The sequence below is a fragment of the Tauraco erythrolophus genome, chromosome 2, assembly GCF_009769465.1.
Source record: "Tauraco erythrolophus isolate bTauEry1 chromosome 2, bTauEry1.pri, whole genome shotgun sequence".
NCBI classification, from domain to species: domain Eukaryota; kingdom Metazoa; phylum Chordata; class Aves; order Musophagiformes; family Musophagidae; genus Tauraco; species Tauraco erythrolophus.
The window spans coordinates 52,672,019-52,684,079 of NC_141466.1; the positions used below are offsets into that span (position 1 = coordinate 52,672,019).

Below are 12,061 nucleotides of genomic sequence, written 5' to 3' on the forward strand. Positions count from 1 at the left end.
AGGGTTGTCAGCCACTGGAATAGGCTGCCCAGGGAGGCGGTTGAGTCCCCATCCCTGGATGCGGGATATGGTTTAATGGGGGATTAGGGACGGTTGGACTGGATGATCTCTAAGGTCTTTTCCAACCTAGAAATTCTATGAAATTCTGTGAAACACCTGATCCTGCCCTAGCTTTGGGCAGTCATTTGCAGATGTTTATTATGTATGAGAGTCATTAAAATGAATCCATCTGAAAGCCAGCAACAATGGCTTGTAATCTGCCCACAAAGAGGGAAAAAAAGGGATGTTACTTGCTTGAGGCAGAGAAGGAAGACGGGAGAAGGTTCCTCTGGCTTTGAAAAATTGTCAAAACTGCCAGTTCTAAATTGAAAATACTGAAGTTAAAAGCTGCAAAACAGAATTACTCGAGCTGTTTATTGAAAAACAAAACAAAACAAAACAAAACACTATTTGCAGCACAGGGTGTGAGCAAGTGCTTCAGCTGTTGGCACACGCTTCAGAGGCAGGCAGCAGGACTGAGTCCCAGCCTGTGCATAACCCGGCCACTGCTTCGTGTCCCCGTCCTACAGCATCACCAAGAACAGCTTCCCTCCTTCCCACCAACAGCGGGTCAGCTTTAAGTTGCTTGAATCATTTGGGAAGAAAAATAAGCCTGAGGGTGGACCCAAATCAAATTCTCCAGGCTCAAATGCTTGTGATCACAGCGGAAACCGCAGCCTCAAGCTCGGCTTGGCTGCTCAGGGCCGTGCTGGGGTGCAAAAGCAATCCTGGAGCACCACCGAGGCACCGCGCACACTCAGCCCAGTTTTCCAGCAGCCGATGTGGCTCATTGACAGGCACAACAGTTATTAATCGGTGCTCTGAGAAGCAGCATAGAAGGCAATGAAACAGAGGGGCACTTTTCAAAATTAGTGCAGGTATTCCAGAGAGAACTGCAGTGGGGGAGCCAGCACTGAAAGAGATCCATAGCCCTTTAACTGCTGAATCTTTCCCCAAGCATTCTGGATTTTGAAATTTTGCTTCTTGTCTTATCCAGGTATTTATACAGTTAATAAAAACTGAGAGATAGTGACTCAGACGCATAAAAAGTAGGTTTTTCAAATTGCAGGTATAGCAGAATACCTGTTTGCACACAGAAAATGTTTTGGGAATTGAGCTGTAAAGTCTCAGTAAGTGCAGCAAATCAGATCAAATCTGGATCTTTGAGCCAGGAATATTTAAATTGCAACACTAATTCATCCCCCAATGAGCTGATATGTTTATTAGGCTTTGGGAAATAAAAGACAAGTGGCAGTAACCCTGTATCAGGGAGAGGGAAGGGAACCTGAGAATTTTTATCATTTTCACAGGGAAGACACCCAAACAGGTGATGTAATTTTTGAGCATAGCATAGGTCAGGTCCACAGCCTCTGCCTGGCCAAATATCTAAATCTGTGATTTAGCTACTAGGGGTATTCTTCAAAATGCTGCTCAGCTGCCACCTCGGTCTTTATGTGCAGTGGCGTCTGCCAGCCAATATTAGATGATTGCCTTTGTCAGGAAACTGTCCCTTCTCCTAAGTTCCTAGTTCAGGCTAAATCCTGGAGTCAGAAACCAGGCAGGAGACTGCCTGTGTTGCCAGCAGGACCTGATGCTCTGAGTGCATGAAGATTTTATACTTGTCAAGCTCAGCAACCAGCACAGGCAGCTACCAGGAAGCTCCTGCAGCTGCTGGGAAGCAGCACAGCCCCTGCTCTTGGTAGCCCAGGGCGAGACACCCCTCGCCACCAGCATCTCCCCTCACCCATTTGTAGGCACCCCTAAGCGCCTGGTGTGGACGTTACTCGTCAACTGGCTGTGAAATGTTTTTGCATTAAGATATCCAGCCAAAGACACTTGGCCCAGGACACGTAACGAGGGAGGGCAGCTCTCAAGCTAGACATGAGAAAATAAGGTATATACCACTTGGGAAAAGTTTAGATTAAAGTGGAAAATAACACATAAGTACCAAAAAAGCTATCTTCAAACCCTTCAACTCAGTACCATTTCTCCTAACTTTTTTTTTTTTTTTTTAAACTCTAATCCTGGAGGAGTTGAAATATTCCCCTTGCCTGAGTTAATACTGCCAATGTGATGTTGCTGGAACCACTTACATAAATTTTCATACTACATCAATGCACTGAGATTTTCCACTAGCTACAGTAAAGCAGACTCACATTTTTGGACCAAAAATTGTTTTCTTTTTGCACTTTTAGGTATGTGGTATGTGGGGGGAAAAAAAAAAAGAAAATAAAACAAATACAAAACATCACCATGAAAATAAGCTGCATTTTTCATTTGAAGGAATGGTATGTTCTCCCTCCCTCCTCCCCATTCTTCAGAGTGTTTTCTATTAATATAAACATTTTTTTTCTGCCCAGCTGTTTCCTCCCAGCGTAATCTCCTATGTAATCTCTTCATAGGTGTAGAATCTTTACACCAGCCCCAAATTGCTTTTCTCCTGGCTGACAAAACACACTTTTGGAGAGCAAAGCTTTCACCCTTCCAAAGACACCGATAGCACGAAAGGGCATGGACTGAAAAGCGTTGACAGTAAGACCCCCGCAGCCCCCACCACCTCTCAGCGGCAGGATGCATTGGGCTATGAAAATGATGAACGATCGTCAGCGGGGCGGTCGTGTGTTATTCTTGACAGCCAGGAGATGGGAGCTGTACCGGGTGTATATATTCCTCCAGAGAGGCAACAAAACAAGGTGGCTCAGTCCTGCTTCCCAGGTCACATCCTACATCAGCGAGCTGCTGAAAGCAAGCGCTGCGGGCAGCCGCTTTACTGTCCATCCCTCATCGCTGCCTCCGAACTGTAAATCTCTCCCGAAGAGAGCGTGTTACTGGCTCTCTCTTCGCAGTCGCTCCCCCAGTCTGTTAGGGGATGGCTGAGCTGTAAATGAGGTTCCTGAGAGCCCACGCTGCTGCCTCCGCTCCTCCTTTTGCAGAGAGAGAGAGAGAGAGAGAGATCAAAACAGAAAGGCCCATGGGAGGAACGAAGAGTGTCACGTTGACTTGTGTTGGAAAAAAGAAAACAAAAGCAGAAGGACGATGGATGAGATTGGATACCAGGGACAGACACCAGCACCAGGAGAAAGCAGTCATTTACTTTACATTCGGAAACGCAATTTTCTGTGGCATATAAGTCAAAGAAATAAAACTTGCCGCAGGCAGTAATTGTCATTTATTTCTGTAGCTGTAGTTTGAAAAATCCCCAGAGTTTGTTCTGGGACCAGGATACCCCAGTGCGCTCTATAAGAGGACACTCGAGTGCTGCTTCCAGGCAAGTGGCACGCAAATCCCTGAACCGATGAGGCACATGACAGGGCACAGCAAAGCGCCCGTGCAAGGTACCGGACGTGCCTCTGACTGTAGATTTGCTGGTGACACTGATTTTTCAGCCAGGCACACAAACCCCTGCACAGAAACCAGCACAGGCCGAGGAGAGCGCTGGGTGGGCTCGTGTTCTGCCAGGGTGGGTTGTGCCTACACCCTCTCCCACCAACAAGCCTCCACCGGCCTCTCATCCAGCTTGCAACCCAAGACCCTACGGTAGGAAACACGCACCTTCCTCGTTTTTTTTTACTACCCTTTCCAACTTCTAAGATAAAAGCTAGTACAATTTCACTTTAACTCTGTTTTCAGAAACACTTAAAAGAAATAAAGCACCTAGAAATGATTACAATGATTTCCTCATTTCTGCTACAAAACGAGGAAAACTTGTTGCCTGCTGAAGAAGGCTGTGTGCACACCCATAGGGAAGAACAGCACAAAAGTTTAATTATCTACAGTCTGCTACATTAGGAAAATTCACGTAAGCCCAAGTTTCAGCCTCTTTCTAGAGTCACATTTACCCAGGAAACTGCAAGGCAGGAGCTTGTATCTGCTTGAAATCGGGACACAGGCTGCAGCCAGTGCAGAGCTCGTGCTCTCGTCATCCATCAAGAGCTGGAGCAAGCAGTACATCTGCCCAGCTGACGTAATTCGTCATGGTAAAGAGGAAATTCATACCAAAATGCTTCTGTGCCCACTGCTGGGGAGCTGCATGTCCTACGTCACCACAAAGCATTGACTGAAAACCGGACTAGCCTGTCTAAGCCCGCTCTTCTCCATCTCGCAGCTGAAGAAACTGAGCCACACAGTTAATCATCTGTCCCGTTACAGAACGAGTCAGCAGCTGATGAACAATTACAGTAACACTGTTGTTCAATGTGTCCTTCATGTCAGTGCAAGGGGAAAAAAAACAGCCCACACCCAAGTCAAAGTAATTTTATTAATAACTCACAGAGCAAATTGCTACATTTTACTGAGAGAAAACCACAGCTTTATGTACCAGGGCAGAACTAGGGAAGCTGCATACTAAAATGCCGATTATGCAAATTTATCTTATGAACATTTTTAGACAAGAATGAAGCAGGCTTTATTTTCTTTAATTAAAACCAGAATCCTACATAGTTCATTAGCATGGATTCAGAACAGAATGAATATTAATGTAGCCCACCTTTCCCAATTCCACCTGCCAGAAATATCAAGGAAAAAAAGGTTAGAAAATGCATTCCTGAGCAATTTTAAATGCAACTGGCTACAGTCACTGCAAGGCTGCTGGCATCTTTGAAAGGTCACAGTGATCAGGGAAATTTTTTTGACCGGCAAAAGGCAAGTGATACTGCCACCTTCAAAAAGAGAGAAAGAAGATCTGGGGAACTACAGGCTGGTCAGCCTCACTTCCATCCCCAGGAAAATTAAGGAATAAGCCATTATGGAAGCCATTCCAGGCACATGAAACACCAGGTGATGTGGAAAAAAAACCAGTCTGCCCATTTACCAAGGGTGTATCCTGCCTGACCATCACGACTGGCATCTAGGAGATAACGACTGGCTCTGTAGTGGATGGGAAGCAGCAGATGTCCTTCACCTTGACCACAGCAAGGCTTTCAACAGCGTGTACCGCAGCAGCCTTGTAGCTGGACTGAGGATATGAACTACAAGGTGGGTCAAAAACTTCTGGACCATCAAGCTCAGAACAGTCAGTGGTTCAAGTCTAACTGTCAGGTGGTTACAAGTGACACTCCTCAGTAGTCAAAACTAGGGTAAACCATGTTGAACATCTTCCCTAACAGAAGAGAGCCCAGCTAAGGACACTGATTTGTCTAGCCTGGAGAAAAGGTGGCTGACAGGAGACCTAACTAGTTTCCCACTAGAGAAGGGGCTGCAGAGCAGACAGAGCCAGGCTCTTCTCAGGCATTCAATGAAAGGGCAAGAGACAACAATTGCAAGCTGTGACCACAGAGTTGGCCATGAAGAACAAATGCTTGCCCGTGAGAGCAGCTAAGTGCTGGAACACGCACCCAGACAGACTGTGGAACCTCCACCACCAGAGGTTTCCAAACCTCAAGGTCTTGAGCAACTTGGTCTAGCTTTAAAGTTGGCCTGATACTTTGCAGAGTGTTGAACTAGATGACTTCCGAACAACCTTTCAACCTAAATATTTCTATGATTCTGTGATTCCAACAGTGTATGTAAATAGACGATCTGATCAGTGAAAAGCCATCAATCACATTTATTCTGACAGGGCTTCAGGCTGTTCCACCTGTCTGGTCTCAGAGACCATTACTGTGCTTCTTCAGTCAAAAACTTCATATACTGTTTCCGAGCAGGAAAATCATCAGCTGGCCTGTTGTATGCTGTCCAGACGGGTTCTCCAACGAATAGCCTCATTGCCTTCACGTAATTCTGTCAAAGAACAAGAAGTGACATGTAATTTAAGAGCTCCTTTCCATGGGATCTTCATTCTGAAGTTGATGTTTCCTTTGCACTTCTACAGAAGTTTCTGAAACTGTTTCAAGATGGACTGAAAGCTTCACAGTGTTCCAGAAAATTATAGCCCTACCCTGCTGTTCCTGCTCCCACCTACTGCAGTGGGAGATTTTGCACCTATGCAGAGATATATTTTGTCACAAACAGTGCCTTCAGGTTAGACAGAGACAGTACTTCTCCCTGTTTCAAAGAAACCAAAAAAATCCTGTCTTATGCAAGTCTTTTGCACTGGATCCACAATACGGAGCAATGCACCATCTAATTCCTACTTGCTTAGTTAAACAAGAGCAATCAGAATACCCAAGATGGCTACACAACGCTTTTGAGGAATACCACAAGCTTCAAAGCAAGAGCCATAACAGCTGAATGGGGATTGCATAAACTAGCCAAAAAATAATGCTACAGAAAGTGAAAAGTCTCCAGATGCCAACAGGAAAAGCAACAGCCCCTGCCACCAGCTAACCAAAAGTATGCCAGGTGTGAGGTACAGCTGTGAGAGCAGAAAATGGGATCTTACAACCTGCAGAAGTGCTCCAGCCACCGAGTTATGGGGAACTCTCCTCTCCTGTCCACTACGCTACGGGTTTAGACCCTACCTATTTTGTAAACACTGCCAAGTGCTAATCTTGCACCCAAGTGCTCAGCAACATCAAGAAACAAGTTAGGTACCTAAAGAACTTAGCTGCAAAATGCAAGGTTCCAAAAGTACCTGAAGAATTTCCTTTCAAGATAGCACTTTTGAACTAAAGTTCCTGAAGTGGACAAACATTTAAAACTTCTGGTGGATTCAACCCATAGCCCCTGACATTTTGTCTGCCTAAAGAAAAAGCCTTAAACTAGTAACTGGAGCTGATTCACTGTGGATCTGGAAATGCAGATGTGAAAAGTCAGGTTTTTCACCAAAGCAGCATCCCCCTTTTTTACATATACAGTAACTGCTATCCAGACACCATTCTCCAGACAGCACGCATTTCCCTATTTTCCAGGGGTAACGCTGAGGTTACAAACATATTTATAAAAGCCCACAAGGACAGACACACAGATCAGGACTACATCTGCCAAGCTCACAATCTCATCGCCCGCCAAAAACACTCTCCGAAAGCAGGTCACCTCCTGTGAAGTCAGCATCCAGTCTACCACAGGCTAGCTGCAAGTCATGGCTCTGGACCGTTAAATCCTTCTTTCTCTGAAGGTGAATTTAGCACTCATGAAAAACGCCACTGCTGGACACAGATATGCTCTATCTTCACAAAAGTACACAACAAGGCAACACAGAAGGATCCATCCACGCTATCTCCACCTGAACCAACAGCAAGGGCAATTGTGGGAGGGATAGCCGCAGGGCTTGGCTCTCATGCTGCTGTCACATAAGATATGCTACGGATATCACGTGGCAATGACTTGCAGTTACAGCTGACAAGAGGAAACTGGATTTGTGACCTGGAGATGAAAGGTTCAGATGCTGTGAATTATTTAGTATTTTTCATATCGCTACTTCATATTTAATATGTTTTGCTAATGAACTGCAAGTCTCAGGGCATGTAGTTACTAATGTGATACACACTCACACGGATTTGTTATAAAAATTTACAGTAATCTATAACAACATACGTTCTCATCCAGTGTAAATCGGTGATATATGCCGGCAGGGAGGGTTATCATGTCTCCTTTTTCCATGGAAATCCGGATCCATTTGTCATCCTTGTCTCGAACATCAAAATAGCCAGATCCATCTAAGATGTAGCGAATTTCATCGTCTAGGTGTAAGTGTTCTTCATAAAATGTTTTTATCTAGGAATAGCAAGTATTTCTTAGAACTACTGAACACAGAAAAAAACACAAAAAAATCTGGCAGAAATATGTGGCAAAGCAGACAAAGGCTTTCAAAGGGTAACTGTGCAGTGATTTAACTAACAGATGAGACCAACACAGTTAAAACGGCCAAACCAGCCAGCCAGACCCTGTCTCAGGACACTTCTAAGTAGGCTGCTACATTTCCTTCAGAAGACAGGAATTTCTCTGACAAGAAACAGCAGCTATAGCTGCACATAACCTGTTTCTGAATAACAGTAATGCTTACATCCGTTTGAGAAGCAGGTAAAGCTTCCCACTGCAGGATTTGGTCCTTGCAGTTGTTCAGTTTGATCAATGTTGTGCCTTTTTTTTCCTGACATGCAAAAATAAAACAGCTACAGATAATCTCACCTCTTTTACACTGGTGTAGGGTTGAATTAGCCTCACATGCTACTACAACTCTATGTGGAAATGCAGTTATTGCCAAACGTGGCCCATCTACAGCAATCTGATGTAAGCAGCATGTCACGCCTGCCCCCACACAGCGAATCCCAGCACCAGGCTGTCCTTCCAGGCAGCAGCAACAACATTCTCTTTTTTCTGGAATGGTGAATTCTTTGTACATTTCACAGCACAGAACAAAACGTGCTTTAAAGGTTCAATTAACAGAGACCTGAATGGGTTAGTGCACACAGAGCAGTGTAATGCCAGGTACTATCACGTGCTCAGGCCTGGATGCTGTTCCGCCACACTGGTGCAGGTGTCCCTGAGTCAGTGCTGATCCAGCACAGCAAGACGAGCAGGAGTCCATATGCCTTGTCAATAATAGTCTGTCTTTGTGTCAGGTACAGTCCACCCAGGCAACCCGAGTTACTACCTAATTCACCTTGTCATCAATTTACAACCAGTATAACACAATGGGCTTAAAACAAACTGGTAAACGGACATGTGACTGAAAACATGCCAGTGCCACCGGGTTGCTGTCCTCAGGTCAGAGCAGCATGCCAGCACCCGGAGGGTGGAAGGAGAAAGCTCCTTTTAGGAGGCTCATCTGAGAGTCTGGCACCATTCGCATTCAGCTCTTATGAAACATCCAAGGTACCAGCTTCCCAAGGTAAATAATCTTCTTGTTCAGGGAATGTGTGCCTCCGATTCCACAAGGTTAACGTTCACTTTGAAAAGATGTATTTTGCAAACAGCCATTAGGATGTTCCAGCCTTCGAAGCCCATGCCCAGCTGGCAACCACCTGCCTTCCTCCCAGGGAAGCTTTCCAAGGACAGGTCAGCATTGGTGGGGCTCCGCTGGTAGGAATCTTAGTTTTGAAATGACACACTGATGGGAAGCACCCTTAAAACCTTTGAAGGCAATCTACAGAAGCAAAAGGCCTCTTCTATTTTTAAAACAATATCAAACCTGGTTCTTTAATGTGAAGGACTTCAGTACAGGATGTATTTTACACATGGAAATCTCATCTTTGTGCCCCTGCAGGGTGCGGAGGTGTTGAGAAGCCAGCTGCACACTCTAGCGGTAGACTTCAGCGTGCAGATCCTCAGTTAAAGCAAAGACTCACATACCTTTTCCTCGTAATTTGGAAGCTTGTCTTTATGTATGGTTATTATATCCATCCACGAATAATTTTCTGCTCTCCGAATCTCTTTCAGACATGGATCAGTCTCATAGTTATCAGCATCCAACTAGAAGTTAGGCAGGGAAAAAAAAAAAACACAAAACCAAAACGTATTCAGACACAATCGGTTAAGATGCAACTAAGGACATTAACATGGGAAAACCGGAGTTGCCAGGAGTGCCGGGCCGCTCCGGGGGCAGCCAAGTTGGCTGCCACAGGCACACGAGGTGCGCCAGCTTCGGCGGGTTCACCTGCGCCCGGGCTGCCCGGGCCCCTACTGCCGCCTCCCCCTTTCCCGGGCTCGGTAGCGCCGGCGGGCGCGGACACGGCCGGTACCTGCCACCGAGCGCTGCCCTTGGGCTGCTCCCCTCCCCGCGGGGCTCTCGCCGCCCCGGCGGGGCTGAGGCGGCGCCGCGGCCGCCTGAGGCCCCGCGCGGCCCCGGTGCGCGCCCGGCCGCCCGCGGCGGCTCCCCCCCCGCCCCGTTCCCGGCCCCGCTCACTTTGCGGTAGACGACGCCGAGGCGGCGCAGCTGCTCCAGGCTGACGGCGCGGTTGGGCCGCAGGCGGTGGGGCGCCCGCTGGTCCTCCTGCGACTCGTCCATGTACCAGGCCTCCACCATCCCGCCGCCGGCCCTCGGCTCCGCTGGGCCGGGCTGGGCGGGAGCGGCCCGCCCCGGCGGGGGTGGAAGGGCCGGGGCAGGGACCGGGAACGGCCCCGCACAGCAGCCTATGGCGAGAGCCCGAAACGGGCGCCATTTGCACCGGAAAGCGTGCCGTTGTTTGCGCGTACGGCACAGGCGATCAGAGCAAAACCCGAGTAGCAGGTCTCCGTGAAAGAGCTGCCCGGGAAGGGGCTTCTCGCCCGCGCTAGCCCGCTGCGGTGAGATGCTGGTTGTAGCGCACATCGCGCCGAACTTCCAGCAGCAGTTGTGTTTACATCCAGCCTGCCCCGGCAGTAACGCTCTGACGAATTCACAGGTCGTCTCCGCCTTGAAGACCTGCGCTGCAACCCCGCAATGTGGAGAAATAAAAATAAATTTGAAAAAGAAAAAAAAAAACAGGAAATAAGATGGGTAAAAACATGCTGCCCAGAAAGCTTGTGTTGTCTCCATCCATGGAGATAACTCACATCCTGAGCGACCCGCTCTGGGTGACCTGCTTGAGCTGAGGTGGACAAAACACACCTCAGTGGTCTGCTCCAGCCTCCATGGTTCTGCAATTCTATATGGTTCTATGATTCTATAGGGTAAATACACCAACAGCTAGCTAAACACAACATAAGGACTAAGAAACAACTGCAAAACAATCCCTCCTTAAACATTTTTCTTCCTAAAAGGAGAGTTGTCTACTTACCAAAATGTCTCACCTTAACCACTATTTCTTAGATTCCTAAAAATGCTACCAGATCCTTTTAATGTACAGTATTCACGTATAAGCACTACCAGTTACTGATTCTGAATGAAATTTAATTGCAAGTCCCATAACATTACAGGTAAGCTGGTCTAATGCTGGTATTGTCCACATTTAGTTTTAGAAGCACACACAAACCCAGCCACAAGTTCAATGCCTATCCACTGAATCTCATGGCTGCTAAATGCCAATATTCTCCTGAAGTTTCAATTCCCAACATCCTCTGCGGGTCCCCAAGCTCCCGTTGAGAATTAACTATTTGCTTTCCACCCTTTAATCAGCCTTAATCTTGTAACTTTCCTCTCAGCTTTCTTTTGTCCTGAATTTCCAGAGTAAGAATGATGAACATTGATATCAAATGAACATAAAACTCTCTCCTATTAGATTTCCTATTATACCTACCTATTGAGATTCAGGTAGTAAAGTTGCTTAAATTCTGTATTACACTGATGTTATGACTTACCTACCATTATCTACGCTTTCTATGCTTTTTTCCAAAGCTGCTGCTTAAAAAAAAAAATAATTTCCATACAGTACATAGGATCTACATGTTTAACTGGAGATGTACAATAGACAGATTATTAGATGCCACCTCTTCAGTACGTTGTCACACTGTTCTGCCTCAACTAGAGAGCTGATCAGGGACGATGGGGTGTCTTCCTTTAAGCCAAACTTATAAAATAATCAAACAGATGGATAATTGTGTACATATATACAAAAGAAGCGGGGGAGAAAGGGGGAGAATCATCTACTCAGCGGACAACATTACCCCTAGATGAGATTTACTGTGCAGTTTTGGGTAAGAGAAAACAAATTAAAAAACCCTCACTCATCCATTAACTTCTAGCTAGCCAGTTTCCTCATTCTATCACAATTCATGTGACTCTAAATACATAAGACCTCATACTTGGCCCCTGTAAAGATATTATAATGCCTAAGAACTATGAAGAAATCAAGCTACAAAAAAATATAAAAAACAGTGACTTCTAGCTTAAGCCTTCAATGGTACGAAGGTACCTTACAAAGAAGTTGATGAATATACCAAACCTGTATGCAAAGAAAACAAAACTATGTTGATTACTGGCAATTACTCCCTAATTCAAGTGCACATTAGCCATTCCATTAATCTCATCATTAAATGAAAAAAAAAAAATTAAGTCAAACACTTGACATCAGAAGACCTGAAGAAGCTGATCATCTTCTAGTTCCGTTTCAGATAAAATGGCCAATTACTACCTTTGGAACAACACCAAAGAGGAACTAACAATGCTAATGAGAACAAGTACGCATCAACAATTACTTAATGGAAACGGGAAGCCAGAAACAAAGACATCAGGCAGTTAAGAGAGAACAGTAAAAATTCATCGTTCAAGTTTTCTTGTGACCTG

The 12,061-nt window shown here is 45.9% G+C and overlaps 1 protein-coding gene across 1 annotated transcript; it reads right to left on the reverse strand.

Annotated features, from left to right (window-relative positions):
• Nucleotides 1-4,284: 4,284 nt before the first annotated feature.
• ADI1 (acireductone dioxygenase 1) lies at nucleotides 4,285-9,883 on the reverse strand. The gene is made up of 4 exons (XM_086608359.1): nucleotides 9,764-9,883; nucleotides 9,211-9,330; nucleotides 7,453-7,632; nucleotides 4,285-5,757 (listed from the first exon to the last, which is right to left on the reverse strand). The coding sequence occupies exons 1-4, from the start codon at nucleotides 9,881-9,883 to the stop codon at nucleotides 5,635-5,637; spliced, it is 543 nt and encodes a 180-aa protein (XP_086464485.1). The 3' UTR covers nucleotides 4,285-5,634.
• Nucleotides 9,884-12,061: the final 2,178 nt, after the last annotated feature.